This window comes from Nelusetta ayraudi, unplaced genomic scaffold (assembly GCF_046127955.1).
Source record: "Nelusetta ayraudi isolate G7.1 ecotype Tasmania unplaced genomic scaffold, CSIRO-AGI_Nayr_v1 ptg000135l, whole genome shotgun sequence".
NCBI classification, from domain to species: domain Eukaryota; kingdom Metazoa; phylum Chordata; class Actinopteri; order Tetraodontiformes; family Monacanthidae; genus Nelusetta; species Nelusetta ayraudi.
Window position 1 is genome coordinate 13054988 of NW_027466185.1, and position 18495 is coordinate 13073482.

General features: G+C 45.9%; 3 protein-coding genes across 3 annotated transcripts in view; 1 reads left to right on the forward strand and 2 right to left on the reverse strand.

Moving 5' to 3' along the window:
* The window catches only part of LOC142877496 (protein C1orf43-like), a 236417-nt gene that overhangs the window by 173138 nt on the left and 44784 nt on the right, over nt 1–18495 (reverse strand). The gene's annotated exons all lie outside the window — the stretch shown is intronic.
* Nucleotides 1953–6174, forward strand: s100s (S100 calcium binding protein S). The gene is made up of 4 exons (XM_076051655.1): nt 1953–2033; nt 3726–3780; nt 4098–4251; nt 5486–6174. The coding sequence occupies exons 2-4, from the start codon at nt 3767–3769 to the stop codon at nt 5675–5677; spliced, it is 360 nt and encodes a 119-aa protein (XP_075907770.1). The 5' UTR covers nt 1953–2033; nt 3726–3766; the 3' UTR covers nt 5678–6174.
* LOC142877050 (SH2 domain-containing adapter protein E-like) lies at nt 10702–17964 on the reverse strand. Its single transcript, XM_076011392.1, has 6 exons — nt 17017–17964; nt 15296–15422; nt 13833–14075; nt 13149–13371; nt 12427–12546; nt 10702–11995 (listed from the first exon to the last, which is right to left on the reverse strand). Exons 1-6 carry the CDS (start codon nt 17515–17517, stop codon nt 11812–11814), a joined length of 1398 nt encoding a protein of 465 aa, XP_075867507.1. The 5' UTR covers nt 17518–17964; the 3' UTR covers nt 10702–11811.

Consider the following 18495-nt stretch of genomic DNA (forward strand, 5'->3'; position numbering starts at 1 on the left):
TAATTGTCTTTTCTTTTTTTTATGATGGTGCTAGCACATGATTACCTGGTGATGAGTGGATTCGAATGGCAGGCGCCTCAGTCTTTTTTAGTCTTCCAGAACTGAACTGGGTAGTTGTATTAGGCCTCCCTGCTTGTTTGTCAGTCCCTCCTTCATATAGTTTAAAGACCCTGTTTGACCTGCAACTGGATACCTGAGTCCCAGTCACTGGGGGAAACTACTGGATTAGCCATTTTGAAGGGTAACACACCCAGTGACACAAACAATTACATGAAAGTAATCCCAGGCTCTCGTGATCCTGCCAGTAAACGACACGGGTGGTGTCGTCGTCAGGGGTTGTGCTTCTTTCAGGAGAAGGGGACCAACAAAAAAACAAAAAAACAAAACAATTCTGAGCCATCTATATGAATCTGTGGTATTGGCTTATACGAAGATGCTCTCCCAAATTTATTAGTGTTATTTCAATGCAGTCGTTTGGGCCAAATATTTAAATTCAAAAAGGCCTTTTTTAATACATATTTATCCTTTTACCCTGTACCTTTAATGGTTTGGTCACTATGGAGATCACTTGAACGATTAATAATAAAAAAAAAATTGGAAAAAAAATCTTGTTTGTCACATTATACACAATTTGTTAATTACATTGTAATGCTTTGTAAATTGTCTCATCATTAATAATGCAATTTTGAGAAACAACCGGTTCGTGTTGCAAGGCTCGCCAAGTCTGCTCACGCACGGCCCCGCAAATTCGGGGCTGCACCTGGAAATTCAAAGCGCTCAGCGGCAAAATGATCCAGACAAATAAAACCAGGTCATGTGACCGGCCAGCTTACTGCGACACTCCCATTGCAAACACTCTCTGACTTCTCGTTCCGTTTAAAGTCACTGTTGCGCTGGATTTCATGTTTGCCCTCCAATCAACATTTCTGGGACTATTTAGACGACGCTATATCCATATCTTTTTCTTTTTTTTTTTTTTATCTAAACTCTTTCTTATTACTATGGTACTTGTAACTGAATACTGAAAACGTATCACCCTGTTTGTTACTCTCTGGCACCTTCTGTGCTTGCAATTGTCTTTTTACATTTGATCAGTCTCTCACAGACAATCCTTACCCTCAACCTATTTGAAATAGTGAATTGTGGGAGCTTTCTCTCTGGAAAACAAACAAAAAAAGTTGATCTCCGCTCCAGCAGTTTTACCGGCTGTCCCTCGGTGTAGGACTCCACCCCGTCTTAACTCCTCATAGAGTAGAAACATGCTGGAACAAAACGCAACTGATTGCAGACGGGAGTGTTTGCACATTCACACATTGGTTGCCACACAACGAAGGCACCGCCATTCATTCCTTGACACACTTTTTTAGACAATTAAAGCGCTAAAGCCTGTGTTGGGAATCCATCCAGCAGATTTCTCTCTGTACGTACAAGTTTATAGATGTGCTCTGCGAGATGGGTGAGAATAGTCGAAGGTTCCCAGGGTTCGTCTTGACATCGCGTCAATGTTCTCTGTTTATTTCCTGCCAAGTACAAGAGTGAATGTTTTGTGTGTGAATGCGTGCGTGCGTGTTTGTGTGGGCGAGCATGAGTGTGTCTAAGCATTTTGGACTTGGTCCACTGTCAAGTCTGTAAGCATCCTCTAGGCTAGTATTTCATCTTCATATGTTAACGCTGTATTATTATTATTATTATTTTACTTATTCTGTGTACCAGGTGTATTGCCTAATAATGAATAAAACTGTGACAATAACTCATTTTTCCTCATGCCTGCTGCTTTGGTTTTGCTCGGGCGTGTGCGTTTGCATGAAAGTTGCTGCGCAGAGGGCGAAGGAGGACAGGGGAAACAGAAGAAGTGGACACTATATGTAAATGGGTAACAGAGTCGGAGGGGTGAGGGCTTTTTCGGGGGGCGGGGGAGGGACGGCAGGTGATATTTAAGCCACTGGCACAACTCTCTCTCCCCATCCATCTCTGCCTTGGCTCAGTCCCCTGCACCTCTTCACAGACAAAGGAGGCCCTCCATCAGCACTCAGGTAAGACAGACAGACAGATGTACAGCTTTGAAAGGAAAACTCTCTCCTCCGCATGTTTGATCAGGGCTTCACCTGGAAGTATGAGCGAAATTGGTGCCAGCGACTCTGTTTCAGATGAACGTTCTGTTTCGTACAACTGTTGCTACACGTGAAAGCTTTAAGACGGGTATTCATATGAATTCAAAGGCTGCAACCCAGGTGAGCCTGAACAAGCGGCAGCCACTGATCAATCAATGACTCCCAACATGATCGGCCAATCGTCCATTGGTTTTGTCCTTCGCTCAGCGCCCATATTCTTCGCACACGGCGCATATGAATTATTAGCATACTCCATATTGTGTTACCATAGGTATTGTCATCTCCATTGTGTTGCGGGGCAGCCGGCGAGACAGGTGACCCCTATAGGTTTTCCAGGTGGCCGGCTCTAGTGTCCACCGTGCTGCTGCTCCATTGTCTCGGTGGCCTCGGGAGGTTTAATGGCCCTGCAGCAGCAGAAGCAGCGCCACTGCAGCGATGACCAGCGGCTGACAGAAGCATCTTCGTCTCAATTTCCACAACTCAATGAATGAGTCATGGCCGGCCGAGGCGGATTGACACAAAATGACCGTTCACGACCCTTCTTGTAGTTACATGATCTAAAGAGAGGAAGAGGCGAGGAGAGCGGCAAGCTTCGTTTTCACGAGGCTGCTCTCTACACTATAAAATCTGAGCTGAGAAGCGGCCGTCAGCGCCTGTACGCACAAGTTTGTTCAGGAGCCTCAACAAACCTGATGCCTCAGGTTACTTCGTTGTGCAGATGAGGGTTTTTTTTTGTTGCTGTTTCACTCGCGTTTCCCACTTGGACAGATAAGAGTGTTTATACAGCGATTAGGCAGGAGTTTTCTCACGGAGGCTGTTCTTCACCAGTCGTACCCAGTCATAGCTGCTGCTGCTGGCATTGTTGACTCAGCGGGCACCACGTCGACTGGCTAACGAGCTGAGCTGAGCAGTAATCCACAAAACAGGGCTATGGAAATTTGCATTACCCGTTCTCAGCCCTTTTAATTGAGCATTACAATGCCAGTATGACTTTTGTTGTTTAGAAAGATTGTTACAATTCCTTACGACACAAAGAGAAAATCAATGACTCATTACAAATTACAACTTGTTCCGTCACTGCAACCTTCTTTTATCGACCTCGTACTGCATAGTGTTGATGCTGAAAAAAATAATTGTTTCATTCATTCAAGCAACAGAGCAAAAATACATTATTTTCAACAAGTCCGAACACGAGCAGCAGCAGGAGATGTCTCCTGTTTGAACCCCTGAGGCTTATCCATTACCCATCAATGATTAGCTATCAACAACATTCAATATCCTGCTGATAATAATTTAATTGCTGAAGAAAAAAAGCAAGAATAGAAAATATAATAATCACCCATCCTACCTTTTACCAAAACAAAGCTTAAGAGCATAAAAATAAGGTGCAGGCCGTGAGGAAATGTGATCATGTTGTTTTTCTCTATTTGTCTCATGTACCTGATCCAAACCCCTGGACCCTGCTGTGCTTTGCACCTGTACACACCTGAAGCAGAACTGAAGTGGTTACTTTGTTTTTGTTGTTCTACACTGGTACAGAGAGTCGTCGTGCTCGAAGTCTGCATCCTTGACACTGACTTGTCTGTGTCTGTGTGTCTGTGTGTCTGTGTGTAGTCTCCCCCCCTCCCTTCAAGTCCAGTACACAACGCTCCAAGATGCCGGACACAATGTGTGTAAGACTGTTCGGAAACTCCTCTCCCAACCTCTGTCCTCCACCTTTCCCACAGAACACACAGAAAACTGTCACTTAGCACATATATTTTCACCCAAGACATAACCTTCTCCTCACCGACCCACCCATACACCCACCCACTCCTCCTCCTCCTCCTCCTCCTCCTCCAACTCCTCCTGCCTTTCCATCCTGTCCACTTTGTCTTTGGAGGCTTCACCCACAACTCGCCATGCGACCGTGCATGCGGGTTGGGGGGCTGGAGCGGGCACCAAGCTCTGATTCTGACATTTCTCCAACTCCATTGCCTCCTGCAGCATGTCCAAGGAGCCCAGTTCCAACCTGGAGAGTGCCATGCAGATGCTCATCAAGACCTTCCACAAGTACTCGGGGAAGGAGGGCGACAAGTACACGCTGAGCCGGGCGGAGCTGAAGGAGTTGCTGCTAGAGGAGCTGGGGACCTACTTGGGGGTGAGGGAGGAGAAATGAGTCCTTGCATATGGAGGACGAATCGTGTCAAAATTAAATAGATACATAGTGATGTCATTTATTAAATGACCATTAATTCATTAAATTATCACTTCATTTTACTTTAAAAAATATATTTTTTAACGTAAATATTTCCTGAATTTTCATAATCCTTCCTTCATGATGCATTTCATTCTTTCATAATCCTGTGTTGCAGCGCTTCATGAATTTATTTTATCTCTCAAACTCGCCCATTTAAAGTCGGTAGGCAGATTCTAACACCTGATTGGCTGCCCTGCACATCAAGTCAAGGTCAAATTGTTTCAAGATAATGCTTTGATGCAGAGCTTGTGAGGTTGCATGATTGGGGTCAGCAGGTCCTGCTTCCACACTCTGCAAAGTCAATAAAATATCTGTCACCACCTTAATCAACATGACTGCCGTTTGTTGAAAGAGGATAAGAAAAACTTATCCTTATGCTTCTTGTAGATTTTGGAACGGCCAAAGCGGTGGATTAGAGTAGATTTGCGATGGCCACGCCCACTGACTTTGACGGACGAGTTTGACAGTTAAAATAAATACATAAAGCGTAGCAACACAGGATCATGAAGTAATCATGAAGTGTATCTGTTGTTTTTTTTACATAAAATTAATTGGTATTTTAATTCATTAATGAAACACTCAATGATGCATTTAATTAATGATTAATACATTTAGTTCTGTCAGGTGAAACAACAGCACTTCCTAATAAATTACTACAATTCATCAACCTATATTCCGGAGGCTTTCATAACGTGAAAGAATTTAAAAAGGATGATGGTTAGTATCTTAAAGGGACAAAACATGATATATAAAAGGTGAAATACCAATTGTCAAAATCTAAGATGAAATGCAAAAATATTTAGACATAATAAAAACAGTGAATCTATAAAATACAGCAACCAGGGGCGGATGCAGGAAAAAGTCCAGTCGTCCATGAATACATGCACGCTGACACAGTGATGGCGTTTACAAAAAAATGCAACACACAGCAAGAAGGTATGCGCTCACATACTCAAGACACACTCAAGACTCATTCTCAGACACACAAGTTAAGACAAGCTCGTGGTGACGCATCGCCCCCGGAATACACACACGCTCACAGACACACAGACACACAGACACACACAAACAGAAGGCACATTCTTCAAGCCTCTCCTTGACTCTCTCTCTCTTTGTCTTTTTTGTTTCCTCTCAGAACTCCAAAGATAACGAAGCGGTGGAGAAGGTGATGAACGACTTGGACGCCAACAACGATGGGGAGGTGGACTTCACCGAGTTCATCATCCTGATGGGCGCCCTGACGGTGGCCTGCAACGACTTCTTCCTGGAGTTCAAGACGGACGACAAGCCCAAGGAGGAGTGCAAGGGGGGCTCGGCGGAGAAGTAGGGTGGGGGGAGTAGAGGGGAAACGAGGAAGAGGAGGAAGAGGAGGGGAGAGTTGAAGCTGTAAATCAGAGGGGAGATGTTCTTAAGCAATTCGAACACAAGGGGGGACAAGAGTTTGTGGGTTCACTTCAGTTTTCCCTCTGCAAGCAGTTTCATATACTCCAGCTCACACACACACACACGCACACGGACACACACGGACACACACACACACACACTCATACACCTGGACGTGTTTCAGCATCACACGGCGCACAAATTGCAGTATTGGCTCTTCAAAATGAGGCACTGGGAGGAGGGAGATTATGCAAGACGCACAACAGGAGAGTTTGTCAAGTCCCGCCGAAATGCATTCTGTCGTGTCACTGTATGCAACATGAAGCGTCGATCCACACCAGTATAACGTTTGTCCCCACAGCCCCTGCGGCTATTTTGTAATCCCTTTTGGTAGTAAACCCCATGTATTCTTCTAAATATTAAACATGGTATTTAACCAACGACCCGGTGTGGATGTGTTTGCTTTAGCGCACAAGGCAAGAAGAAGAAGAAGAAGAAGAAGAAGGGGGGGGAAAGAGAGCGAGAGAGAGAGAGGGAGAGACCCCTCGTGCTCCACAAGCATTCATCCAGCACGCTGGACATGAATCGCTGCACCTGGAGATCGCATTGAATGGTGCTGGAGGAGGTTGAGGAACAATGTCAGCAAACTGCGAGCGCCCCTGCCTCTCTCTCTCTCTCTCTCTCTCTCTCTCTATCTCTCTCTCCCTCTCTCTCCCTGCCTCTCTCCCTCACTGTCTCTCTCGCTCTCCCTGCCTCTCTCTCTCCCTGTCTCTCTCTCTCCCTGTCTCTCTCTCTCCCTGCCTCTCTCTCTCTCCCTGTCTCTCTCTCTCCCTGCCTCTCTCCCTCACTGTCTCTCTCTCTCCCTGCCTCTCTCTCTCCCTGTCTCTCTCTCTCTCCCTGCCTCTCTCCCTCACTGTCTCTCTCTCTCCCTGCCTCTCTCTCTCCCTGCCTCTCTCTCTCTCCCTGTCTCTCTCTCTCCCTGTCTCTCTCTTTCCCTGCCTCTGTCTCTCTCTCTCTCTCTCTCTCTCTCCCTGCCTCTCTCTCTCCCTGTCTCTCTCTCTCTCTTTCTCTCTCTCTGTTTCTGGCTCAGGCTCGCTCTCCGGCTTTGTGTGTACGTGAGTGTGAGTGTGTGTGTGTGTGTGTGTGTGTGTGTGTGTGTGTGTAAAAGTGTGTGTTGGGGATTCCCACAGAGTAAACTGCTCCGGCTCCTCGCACATCCTGCCAACAATATCCTGCGAGTCTTGTTCCACTAGATATAAACTGACCCAGATGTTTGACTTGGAATCTGCGCACAGAGGCGTCTTCAAGAAGGAGGGGTCTGGGGCAGAGTGGGTGGGGGGGTTGGTGAGGTGGGAGGGGGCGCAGATGTGGAGGAAGGGCAGGAGGGGGGTGGTGGGTGAGTTTTTGTGCTTGTGCGTGCGTGCGTGCGTGCAAGCGTGTGTGTACAGTACCTGCGCTGGGTCTTTGTGAATGAAGGGGGAGCGCCGGCGAAGGGGCTTCGATCCAATTTATGGAGCACATTAGTCAAGTATGCAAGTTGGAAAGCAGCAGTATAATCACAGAGGAATGTTGGAGTTGCTGTGACTTTTAGCACACTTAGCGTCTCACTCTCTCTCGCCCCCTCACACACACATCTATTCTGTCTTAGCCGCTTGACTTTTATTACAATATGACAGGATCAGCGTATTCCTCCTGTCTTCCTGTCGGTGGTGTAACTGTCCTTGAACGCTGCAAATAAGCCTCATTCTCTCCCTCCTGGTCAAACACACACGCACGCGCGCACACACACACATACACACACACACCCTGATCCCAGGTCAGCCAAAGTCTCAGGGCGGGGCCCCGCCCCAGCAATCTGCTTTCATTCCTCAGGCCTGCTGTGTTCTCTGAGGGCGTCCTCCCATTGGACGGTTTGAATTGTTTGACTTCAACACGCCCGGCCTGTGCATGAGCAAACACTTCCAAACACACCACGGCGTCAGTGCGCGCAACTCCTCGTCCTGTCACAGCCTGAAGGCGAAACAAGCGACCTGCTCCTTCCGCCGCTGACAGCTGCTCGGTCACCTGCGGTCAGATTCCAGGAGGAGGCCGATGAGCCAATGAGCCGCCTCATGTCAAGTTGGACAAAATCATGTAAACACCTCGTAAGTAGAGTTTGCAGCTTCGGAAAAGTGTTGCGTCGCTTCCACAGGGGTGCTGATTTGATAAAGACGCGAAGCAGCTCAACTGAAAATTCCATCAATACTTGGAAAGTTGCTTTTGGTTACTCTAAGACTCAGAGAGTTTAGCTCACTTGCTACATTCACATTATCTACCATGGCCTTTTCTGACTGTTCATCATGAGTCATCAATTTCTAACCAGCATATTAATGTTTAAACTGGTCAAAGCGGAGTTCTTACATGGTTTATAGAATATGACCTCACTGAAGTATAAACATTCATTTGATTGATGGGTTTTTCTCATGTTCTAGATGCCCCGTTCCTAATATGAATGATCAACAGTAATTGTCTTAATAAAACATCCCAAATTATAAATGTTCATATCCAGAAATGTTCTACAAACTCATTCCAAACTAAAAGTAAAAAATATATATAATTGCAGTTTTAATATGTAAGGAGTCTGCAAACATTTTACTATCATTAAATGCAGTAGAAAATAAGTAATGCATCTACTTCACAACGTGAGTCAAGTACAACTTTCTTCACTGTTTTTAAATAATTTAACCAGACTTTTTTGTGATGACAAATTCTTTCCCTTTCAGCTTTTTTTCGTGACTCCGTCACGTCACAGAGGTGTTTCAGATGTCAGCCGTGCCTGAGACAGACTTCCTCCATTAGTTATGCTCCAAAGCTTTGTTCTCTGTCGACTGTCTTTTTTAAGGAACACTGTCGTGGAGAGGGGGGAAAAAGGAAAACAGAGCTCAAGGACATCCTGCAAACAGGAACTCCAAAACATGCCTGACCTCCCCAGGTGAGCCACATCAAACCAAGAGACTCTGTGGGTGACTCACACGTGCAGCATGCAGCCTGTTTGAAGAGGAAGGGGATGAGCAGCTGGGACGCAGCTCTGACCTCAGAGCATCAGATAAGGCTGACAGGAGAGCCGGTCAGGCGACACCCAGACGTCAGGACCCTGCAGACGGCCGACCGGGTGACCGAGGCAGCACCAGAACACCATAACCAGAGCACGTGGGTGCGAATCGAATCATTAATTGCGGTGTACAGCAGCACAGGCCTCCGTCTTGTGCGATGATTAATTTCTTTCCAGGTGTAGCTGGCTACCTCTCGGCTAGAACTTGAGAAGGCCTGCCCGCCTCTGCCTCGTGAAATCTCATCTTGGAGACCGGAGGGAGACCTTCATGGCTGCAGCTCACTGCCAAAGCCCCGGTGCATATGAATTACAAGGCCTTCAATCACAGGACCACAAATCATTTTACATGATAGTCAGGAGCTGTCAGCTAGTACAGTTGTTGCACCAGATTGTTTTAGTGTTTGTTTTTCTAATCATGACATGGATCCGATGATGAGAAATTTTGTACAAAGCATGTGTATAAACTGACAATTCTGGAAGTCAGCCCTTGCTGATGTCACAGAGGGCACTGCTACTTCTGTAGCAACACCCCCAGGCAGCTCCGCCCTCTGACAACACCTTGTTTTTCCTCACCATATCAGCATGTGGAAGGTCAAACAAAGCAAGTTTTAGAGCAGGTGGGCTGGAACACTGCATTTTGGCAGTAGGCTGCAAACAGATAGCTAAATATGCGCTTTTCTGTAGATTTCTGGGGTTTGCATGCAAGACCAATAGAAGTCAATGGGAGTCCAAACAGCATATACATATATTTATCTATAGTCTATAGGTAAAGAATATAAGCAGGTACTATGTGGGGCTTTTAAAGTGTTGTTGCATTATGCCATGTTAAATTTCTGCACTTTCTTTCTTTTTTTTACATATATTTATTTTTCATCTTGTGCAAGATAATTTCCCATGAATATGATATTCCGGAATGTGGAACGTTTGCCTCGGCATACATAATATCATTCAGTAAGTATCCTCGGTGGCCCGTGACAGCAGATTGATGAGCTGCAGCTGCGCAGGTAAAAGTGCCTCGTTAGTCACACGGCAACCACTCCTTGGACAGGCTGCAACAAAGTGGTCCGTCAGTAAGACAATGACTGCGGTTTTCAAGAAGGCTGAAAGTTATCTGTGCTTGGGGGAAGAAAAAAAAAACACGAATGAAATCCAACCTCGCCTTCATAAATTAAGACGTAAACTCCTGGGACCAAACCGGCTGCCAGCGCTGTGACGAGCGTCTTGAGCGGGAGCCAAGGAGGAACAGGTGACAGACGGCCAGCAGCCTCAGGTGACACCGACGGAGTGAGGAAAGTAAAGGATAGAGGGGAGAGCGATACCCAAGAGAAGGAGGGAAGGATGGAGGGAGGGGACGGTGTCAGGTGCTCTTTTTTGTCTCTCACGTTAAGTGTCCTTGACGGGCGCAGCAACGATATGTCTCTGTTTATTAGTGCAGAATTTATGCCGGATCTCCCTGGAAACCCCCCCACCCCTCCCTTCTGAACTGTAAATAGTGGAATAAACCTCCAGGCAAATAAGGACAGAGAAAAAGGAAGTGCGGACACCACCAACACTGCACTTTGTTAGATTCATTTGGCTCAAAGGGGAAAGACCCTCATTCAGCCAGTGGAAGCTCTGAAGAGGCTGCTTTCACAGGGAACCACGAAACAGTCTAATGGGTTGTTTTTTATTTATTGTTTTATAGCTCATATATATATTAAGGCCAAAATTTGTCCACATGTCAAAGAAGACAGCGGTGAAAAATGTATGGTAGGTGTGTCTCATGTAAATGTTCTGTCAGGCCAAAGGCTACAAAACTCATCTGCCCCCCAAAAGAATCACTCTAAAAGAAAAAAAAGGAAGGAAGGCTTCTTCAAACACGAAACATATGACAAACCTTTGAGTGTTAGAACATTTTATTAGTTCATCAAAAACGCCCCAAATCATTTCCACAATTATTTAGAATACATTTTTCAAAAGTAAGGCTTCAGTGAACTTGTTGAAGTTGGATCTCAGCACCAGAGGAGAGTCGAGTTTTCCCCCCTTTTTCCTTCTCTCTTGTTTGAATAAAGTAAACAGAAAATAAGGCATAACCAGAGATTTTCTCTGCTTCTCACATCAAATAATTCCCATTTCTAAACAATTGGACACGTTTTCTTTCTTCCATTTTGTAGAGGCTGTTTTAAACGGGCAGCACAACAACAAAAAAAATGACTCTGACGCAGCCCCAGTTGTTGACAGCCAAAAAGCACAAATGACTGCCACACACCAGTTGTTCAAAGTACATTGTATTGGGGTGAATCACTCACTCTTCACATTGCAGATAACAAAGTCACAACAAGGCCCTCATTCACAGTAAAACCAGAGCGAAAACCCTCGAGTGGTCAGTGGTTACAGACGATTAACAAGTATGAGAACATAAATTATAAATATGCTCCAAGCAAAAACACACAAATAAGCTGCTCCTCTTCATATTTTGACAGGTGGAATTGCCCGTGTGCGGATTTTTACCAGCCACTACTTTTTAAAGGAGAAAAAAAAAATGTTGGTGTAATGTGCCAGCACTACCACCAGGGAGGGACAGAAAACCACAAGGCAATGAGTTTCAGGGAGTGAGGTTTGAAGGGTTGCACTCTGAAGGACTTTAAAACGTAAAAAACAAAAAACAAAATAAAAGTGCCATTTCCGTATTTAGATTGTGTCCCACGCTGGCTCAAATTTGATCAGCCAAAGCCCAACATCGTCGCACCTTCTTGTTCACATGCAAACAAGCAGCTTAGGTGTTCCCTCTCAGCAGCATGTCGGTGTGAAAAAAAGACAGGAAGAGGTGTCCAGACATGGTGCTGAGTGGATCGTCAGACAATTGCAGTCAGTGAGAAAATGAAATTAAAACTGCTTTTGAAATAAAAAAGGTGGCCTTTGCTGGTGGTTATGAGGCGTCATCATCTTGTTGTCCGTGCACTCAGGCCCAGAGGTGTGTTTGGTTTGTGCACCGCGGCAGGGTGGAGTCAGTAGACGCGAGGCACTGGGTGCAGCAGGGTCATGTGCTCGGCACCGTTGAAAGGCAGCCGCTGGGTGCAGTAGTGATGCACCACCTTTGGGATGCTGGGGAACACGCAGCTGCTTTGGTCCAGGGTGTAGCCGTTCTCCTTGGTCTGGGCCACGATGATGTGGACGCAGGCCTGGCTCGTCCTGGATCGCACACAGGAAACATGACCCCAGGAGATGAGAATCAAGCTGTTTCTTGCACAATTTGAGGTTTGGCCCACAATCTCTAAGTTACAGTTGCAGGCCACATTAGAAAAATATGAGGAAATGTTTCATAGTGCATTTGATGCACCTAAAAACAAACAAATACAACACAAACCATCCTGGTTATAGTTTGGAAATAGAAGGGTTTTTATTTGGTTCCTCTCGTATGTTACAAACATGTTTCTATTGAAAATAATAATAATTCTAAAATAATGCTATACCTGAACTGAGCTGAAACTGGAGTGAAGTGAACAACTCACTCATCTTTTGTTGTTACGTTTATATCAGTTTGTGTTGTCTGAATTATTTAATTGTGCAAGGAGAAAAAAAACAACAAATGCAAACCAGCTGTAGTTCAGCGCAAGACTCACTTGAGGGCGATAGAGTACTTGCTGGTGTCCGACTCGCTGTTCCTGACCAGGAAGCTGGCCTCTTTGCAGGGCTGCAGCTGGAACTCAGCCTCCTGCCGGGTCACGCAGCCATGGTACCAGCTGAGACACGAGAGAGAGGGACAGTTGCTCATTACTCTAAATGCTCAACTTTGTTTATCGAATTGTATAACCACCCAGAACGATGCCCCTACTGTTAAGCCTCAAGAACAGATGCATTATTTCCTCTGTATCGGTGCGCGCTTATTTTAGTACCAGGTTTAAATGAATGCAAATATTTCTCTGAATTATGTTGAGAGACATCGTTGTTTGATTTAACTTTCCTTCTCAGCTGAGATGTGAGAAAGTGCAGAAGAGACAATTGCAAGCTCTGCAACAAACAGATAGATGGCAGTACAGGTCAGGAGGAAATATAACTATAGTTTAATATCGTATGTGTCTACCTGTAGGGCCCTTTTCCTACTTAAAATTATAGTTTTCATCTCTTGCTCAACTTGGTTAAACAGCAATGGAGACAGCGCACCCTTCTGGCTTGTATGGGACTACACATTATACCAATATATACCAACAAAGCTGGAGACAGGGATGCTCTACTCCCTCTTACAATTAAAAGAGGAAAATTAAAAAATGAACAGCATAGTGTGGCTTTAGAAACGCTGATTATTTACGCATTCATTCGTGAACGTCTCACTGGTGCTCCTCACCTCTGTTTCTCCAGGGGCAAAGAGGGGTCAACGCAGCACGCCTCAAGTTCACAGCTGCCGGAGGCTGGCGACAGGGATGGGAGGGAAGACCTCAGGATCTTCTGAGTCCAGCTCTTCTGCCTGAGATGCTGGTGGTTCTGCGGCTGCGGCGGCTGGTGGCTGAGGGTGGCGGGGTGAAGGAGCGCCTCGTCTCTGGGCGGACGCTCGCAGCTGTCGAACTGTGCTGCGGGAGGAGAGAGAGGATAAAGGAGGGGGATGAATGCAAAGCGACTTCGCTGTCTCGGTTTTCCAGCAGGCTGCCAGAGCCTCCGGTAAATATAAATAAGACGGCAGAGTTTTGATGTTTCTTGCATGATGCCGCTCAGTATGCTGCTGGTCTATGCAGATATGAAATATAAATGTGAGAGCGGCGCTGAGGCTTCCTTTTTTTTTTTTTTGGAACAGATATAGTTATTGCTGATCCGAGGCAGAGGGGAGACGGGCTGTGAACAGGATTATGTAAATGTCACTGGGCAGCAGTTTTGAAAAAAAAACTGCATTCACAATGTGAGCAGAATATGGGAGAGTATTTTAAACATTACTGATAATTAAGATGAATGACAGTTGCTTGTACAAATAGGTGAAGGGATGCACTAGCTGTATTCTAAAGTCACTGTTCAGTTCAGTGACAATCGTCTTGTCTACCTGACAGGCTCCTGACGATTTGCTCTTTCTTCCACTCCCAGGGCAGCTCGTACTCCGTGGACGGACGGGAATCCAGTTGGGGCCATGAGACGGCCGCCTTGTCGCCGCCGCCGCCAACACCATCCTCATACGGGACGTCATATATCTGCAGGGGCGCGGGCAGACTCTCCTCCGCGTGCCCTTCGTTGACCTCCGTCAGAACGCTGACCTTCAGTAGGTCCTTGGAGCCCCGGCGCCTGATCTCTGCCCGACACCAAAAGAAGATGAGAGTGGGTTAGAAGTCGTTGTGTTATACAGCCGAAAACCTAAACTGAGAAGAAGATCCTGTATGAGTTTTATGCACCGATTATTGCTTCAAGGAGCTGTGTGTGAAGTTCTACTTTTTTGACGGCAGGGAAAACTAATTTTGCTTTGTGGAGCATGTAAATGACATCACAGCGCCCCCTGTCTGTATAGCGCATTGAACTACACTCTTCTCATCCTCCTCCCTGCCTTCCCAGTGCTCACTCCAGAAGCTGTGCTGAGAACTGGTCTCTTGCCACAAAACTACAGTGTCAAACAGTTAAGGTACAGAGTCAATTTGCAAAAAAGAAAACTTTAAATCTGACATTTATGCTGTCACACATATAAATAACTGTTCTTTTTGATATTTCTGAGGTTTCTCTTTGTTCCATTGTCCTTTCATTCGCGCATTTGGGATTCTGACTTGTCAGGAGGAGAAACAGTGAGGACAGCAAACCTCTTTTTCATCACTGACTCGACCAAAAAAAGCTCGACTGAGGGCTTAAATCACACAGAATTATTGAAATGGACGCTGGCGGCGACACACAATGTGTATCGCCATCCTGGTTTGAGCAACGTGTGACATCACATGGCTCTCATCCCATCACTCTTTTGCTTCCTCGTCATGATTAAAGCGTGATAAATCAACCCGGCTGCATCATGGCCTGGGAGCAGCCGGGGCCGCTGATTGAAGTCGAGAAACCTGCCGTATTGCACAGCGATAAAACATGTTGGCGTTCGCGGCGGGGCCATTGTGTGGACCCTCTTAAACTCAAAACAATGGCACAGTGGAGGGGAAGGTCAGCGGGCCATGTGATTGGATGATGGACGGCACAGCTTCCTAGATGCTGGGAAGTTGTGATAAATGGTCGGACGGGTCCTTGTACGGCCAAACACGGAGCTGCATCCGAGAGGAGGTGCGACGGTGTGTGTTGGGGGGGGGGGGGGGGGGGCAACTTCCTTTCTGGAGAATAGTACCAGGAAACAGAGACAGGAAAGAGGAAGCAGGAGCAGGAAACTGCACCCATTGTCCACACGCAACACTGTTGCCATGGCCACCCGGCGGGGGGTGCGGAGAGCATCGGGGGAGACAGTTTTTGTGGTTCCTACTCCGTCTGGAGCCGATGGAAACAAGAACTCAGAGGCCAGAAGTAGTGAGATTATCAATAAAAAAATCTCACCAGTGATCATCTGCTGGGCATCGTAAGGCTCCATATAGCCGTCATTCTCGCCGACACGCTCCGCTTCCCTCTGCTCTCTCGTCTTCTGAGCGTCAAATGGATCCGCATAGTCTTCAAGGATGATCACCTAGATTTAAAAAAGACAAGACAGATGAGTCTTACTATTCAACTGAGATGACAATGGTTTACAACTTGAAACACAAAAATAATAATAAAAAAAAAAAGCAGTGGTCAGTTTTTGCTCAAATTTACTGAAAAGTTTAAAATTAATAACTTTTTAAGTCATGAATGTTTCAATTTTTTGACGATTTTTTTGACGGTTTTACTTAAGTTGAAGCGCAAAACATTCCACATTGTCATGCTGGCATCAGCTCTTGCACATAAAGGCAAAGACGGTAAATTAAATGAAATAAACTGCAGGATGTAGTACTTGACATCTAATAGTCATTGGTCATTTTCTTCGTTCCTCACTATTTTATCATCCTAAATTGATAAATGTGCCGTAGCATCCATAAGACTTTTCATTGGGCCGCCTGCCAGAACACTCCTCAAGTGGCCCAATGAGTGAAGTGGAACTGTTTGACCCTCATTGTGTCTGCTTTGTGCTTTCCTTGCCAGACAAATGTTTGCATTAGTTTGTCAGATTAAAGGGGCCGGAGGTTTGAGTGGCGACGGCTCTGCTGTTGTTTTCACTGGGGCCCAGACGCAGAAAAACAACACAGATACGCACTTTCCTCCAACAGTAGTGAGCAATGATACACCTGCTGCAAAACTCCGGCGCAAAAACACCGACATCCCTCTGTAAAAAGTAAAAAAAAACAAACCTTTTTTTATCTCCTTTGTTCTCTCTTTGTTTTCTCTTGTTCCAATCTCTTCATTCATTAGTTCTAGATCCAAACTAACCCTTCCACTATCTTGTGCACACGCCTTCTTCCTGACCCCCCCACCCACACCCCCCTAAAAAAAAAAAAAAGTCAACAGCTGGGGAGGAGGGGGCAACTGGGATAGCACCTAAGTGTCAGATGACATGATGCTTTTTATAACATGATAGCCTCACTTGTGGGTGGGGGCGACTGAATCGAATGAAACTGAGAGGTTGAGGTGAGAGATGGGGAATTACCCAGCCCAGATTACACACACCGGGGAGGAGGTAAAAGGCCTCCGGTCTGTACCGGGGGGCGAAGAGCAGAGGTGGAGAGGTGGAGGGGCGGGAGGAGGAGGACGACAGAGTGGGGAGATAAAGGGGAAGCACAAACTGAAACAATAATATCAGTTTCCAGTGTCCTGACTGGGTCAGTGCTACTGGAAAAACTTTTCACAGGACTTTTTTTTTTTTTTCTACCATGGCAGATAACTGTCTTTGAATTATAGTCGGCGGTTTCAATTGACCCTCCAACATCTAATTGCATTTCCTAATAAATGTACTGAGCAGAATTCTGATAAATGTTGAGCTTTTCAGCCAATGTAATGCATTTAAGCACTTACATAGCAGATAACTGAGCTCATTTGAGCAGCAACAACAACAACAAAAAAAGTCTAAATCACTTTTAATCTTATTAGAAATGCAAAAATGACAAATAATCGCGTTTTCTTTTTCTATTGTTATTTGATTACACCGCCTCATTGAAACGTTGGAATATTTACTCATCAGGTGGCAATGAATATTCCGCGATGAGACCAAAGCAGACAATAACATCATCCCAGAGATCAGAGCAACTCACAGTCTCGGTCCTGCACGGGCTTGTTTTGTCAGCCTCCTGCCCCGCTTTGCTGGTGACGGCGCTGCCGTTGAAGTTGGGGCTCTTGTCCTGCTTGTCCACCCGGATCAGTCGGCTCATGTACGAGTTGGCCGAGGGGGATTTCTGCAGAGGTCGGTGCTGCTCCTCGAACGGCACCTCCGCCTTCAGGTTCTTCTTCTTCCCGGACAGGAGGCCGTCCCAAACCTTGCCGTCTCTCAGGGAGATGGTGCCGTTCCTGCTGCTCAGCTCGGTGGCTGAGTTCTTGCGGTTCCTCCCGGACAGGAGCGAGCTCACACCTCCGGAGGAGCCGCCGCCACCAGAATCCGCGGAGGAGGAGTTCTTGCGCAGGCCCGCTTTGGTACCGATGCCGGCCACCATTCCCGCTTTATTGGTCCTGGGTTGGGAGCCCGATTCGGATGCTGAGCGGATCCGGTCGGTGCCGTTCCTCAGGTTGATGGGGAAGTCTTTGAACCACTTTGCCATAGCAGCTCAGGTTGGGACCCGCGGACCTCTCTCCAGTGTGCGGCACCTTCCTGCGCCATGCACCAGGGGCACCAGGGGCCCCGGGGACGCACCTTTGGAAAATCTCAGCCGCTCTTAACAAAAGACTTCCGCTGCTTCAGTCCGCTCTCTTCGGAGCCGACTCCACTCACACCGCTCCAAAATGAATTCCTTCAGAGAAAAGAAAAGAGTCAAATTGCCCGCTTCACAATTGGAGAAAGAAAGAAAGAAAAAAAGTCCCATTAATTGATCTTCCACCTGCTTGTTCTTCTAAAAGTGTATTCCCTCCAGATGAACAAATGCTTTTTTTTGTTTTGTTTTGTTTGTGTGGAAAGAATGCAAATAAATCTTGCCTCCAGCTTGTGGTCTCAATCCCAGAGTGCTTTTATCCCTGCCGTCTGTACAAGGCTCCTGGATGACTGCGCCCATGGGAGGGTAACTGGGTGTTTAAAGGCGGAGGAAGGAAGGTCCGGTGGGCGGTGATCAACTTGTAATTGCAGATACTGTATACTATTCACACAGCGAGGTGTATTTCTCCCCTCGTTTTTTCCCAACCGTTTTTTCCTGTTTATCTAAGTTATGTTTTTAAGGCTGTGGGTGTTGTTTTTTTGTTTGTTTTTTAATGTGTAAAGAACATTGGAACAAGCTATCTATCTATCTATCTATCTATCTATCTATCTATCATGTGATCGTATTAATAATAATGTGTTTTTTTTAGTACTTAAAGTGTAGGTTTTTTTTAGTACACAATGTGCTTTTATAACACTTTGTAAATTATTTTCATCTAAGAGTAATCTCTTTTCGATTGACACGTAAACATTGTTTGCCAGAATGTGTAAAATAAAGTGTATTTTAAAAGTCAAAAGTCTATCTATCTATCTATCTATCTATCTATCTATCTATCCATTTACACTTACATTTATTGACAGCATCGCTTCGAGGCTGCGGAACCTGACAGGC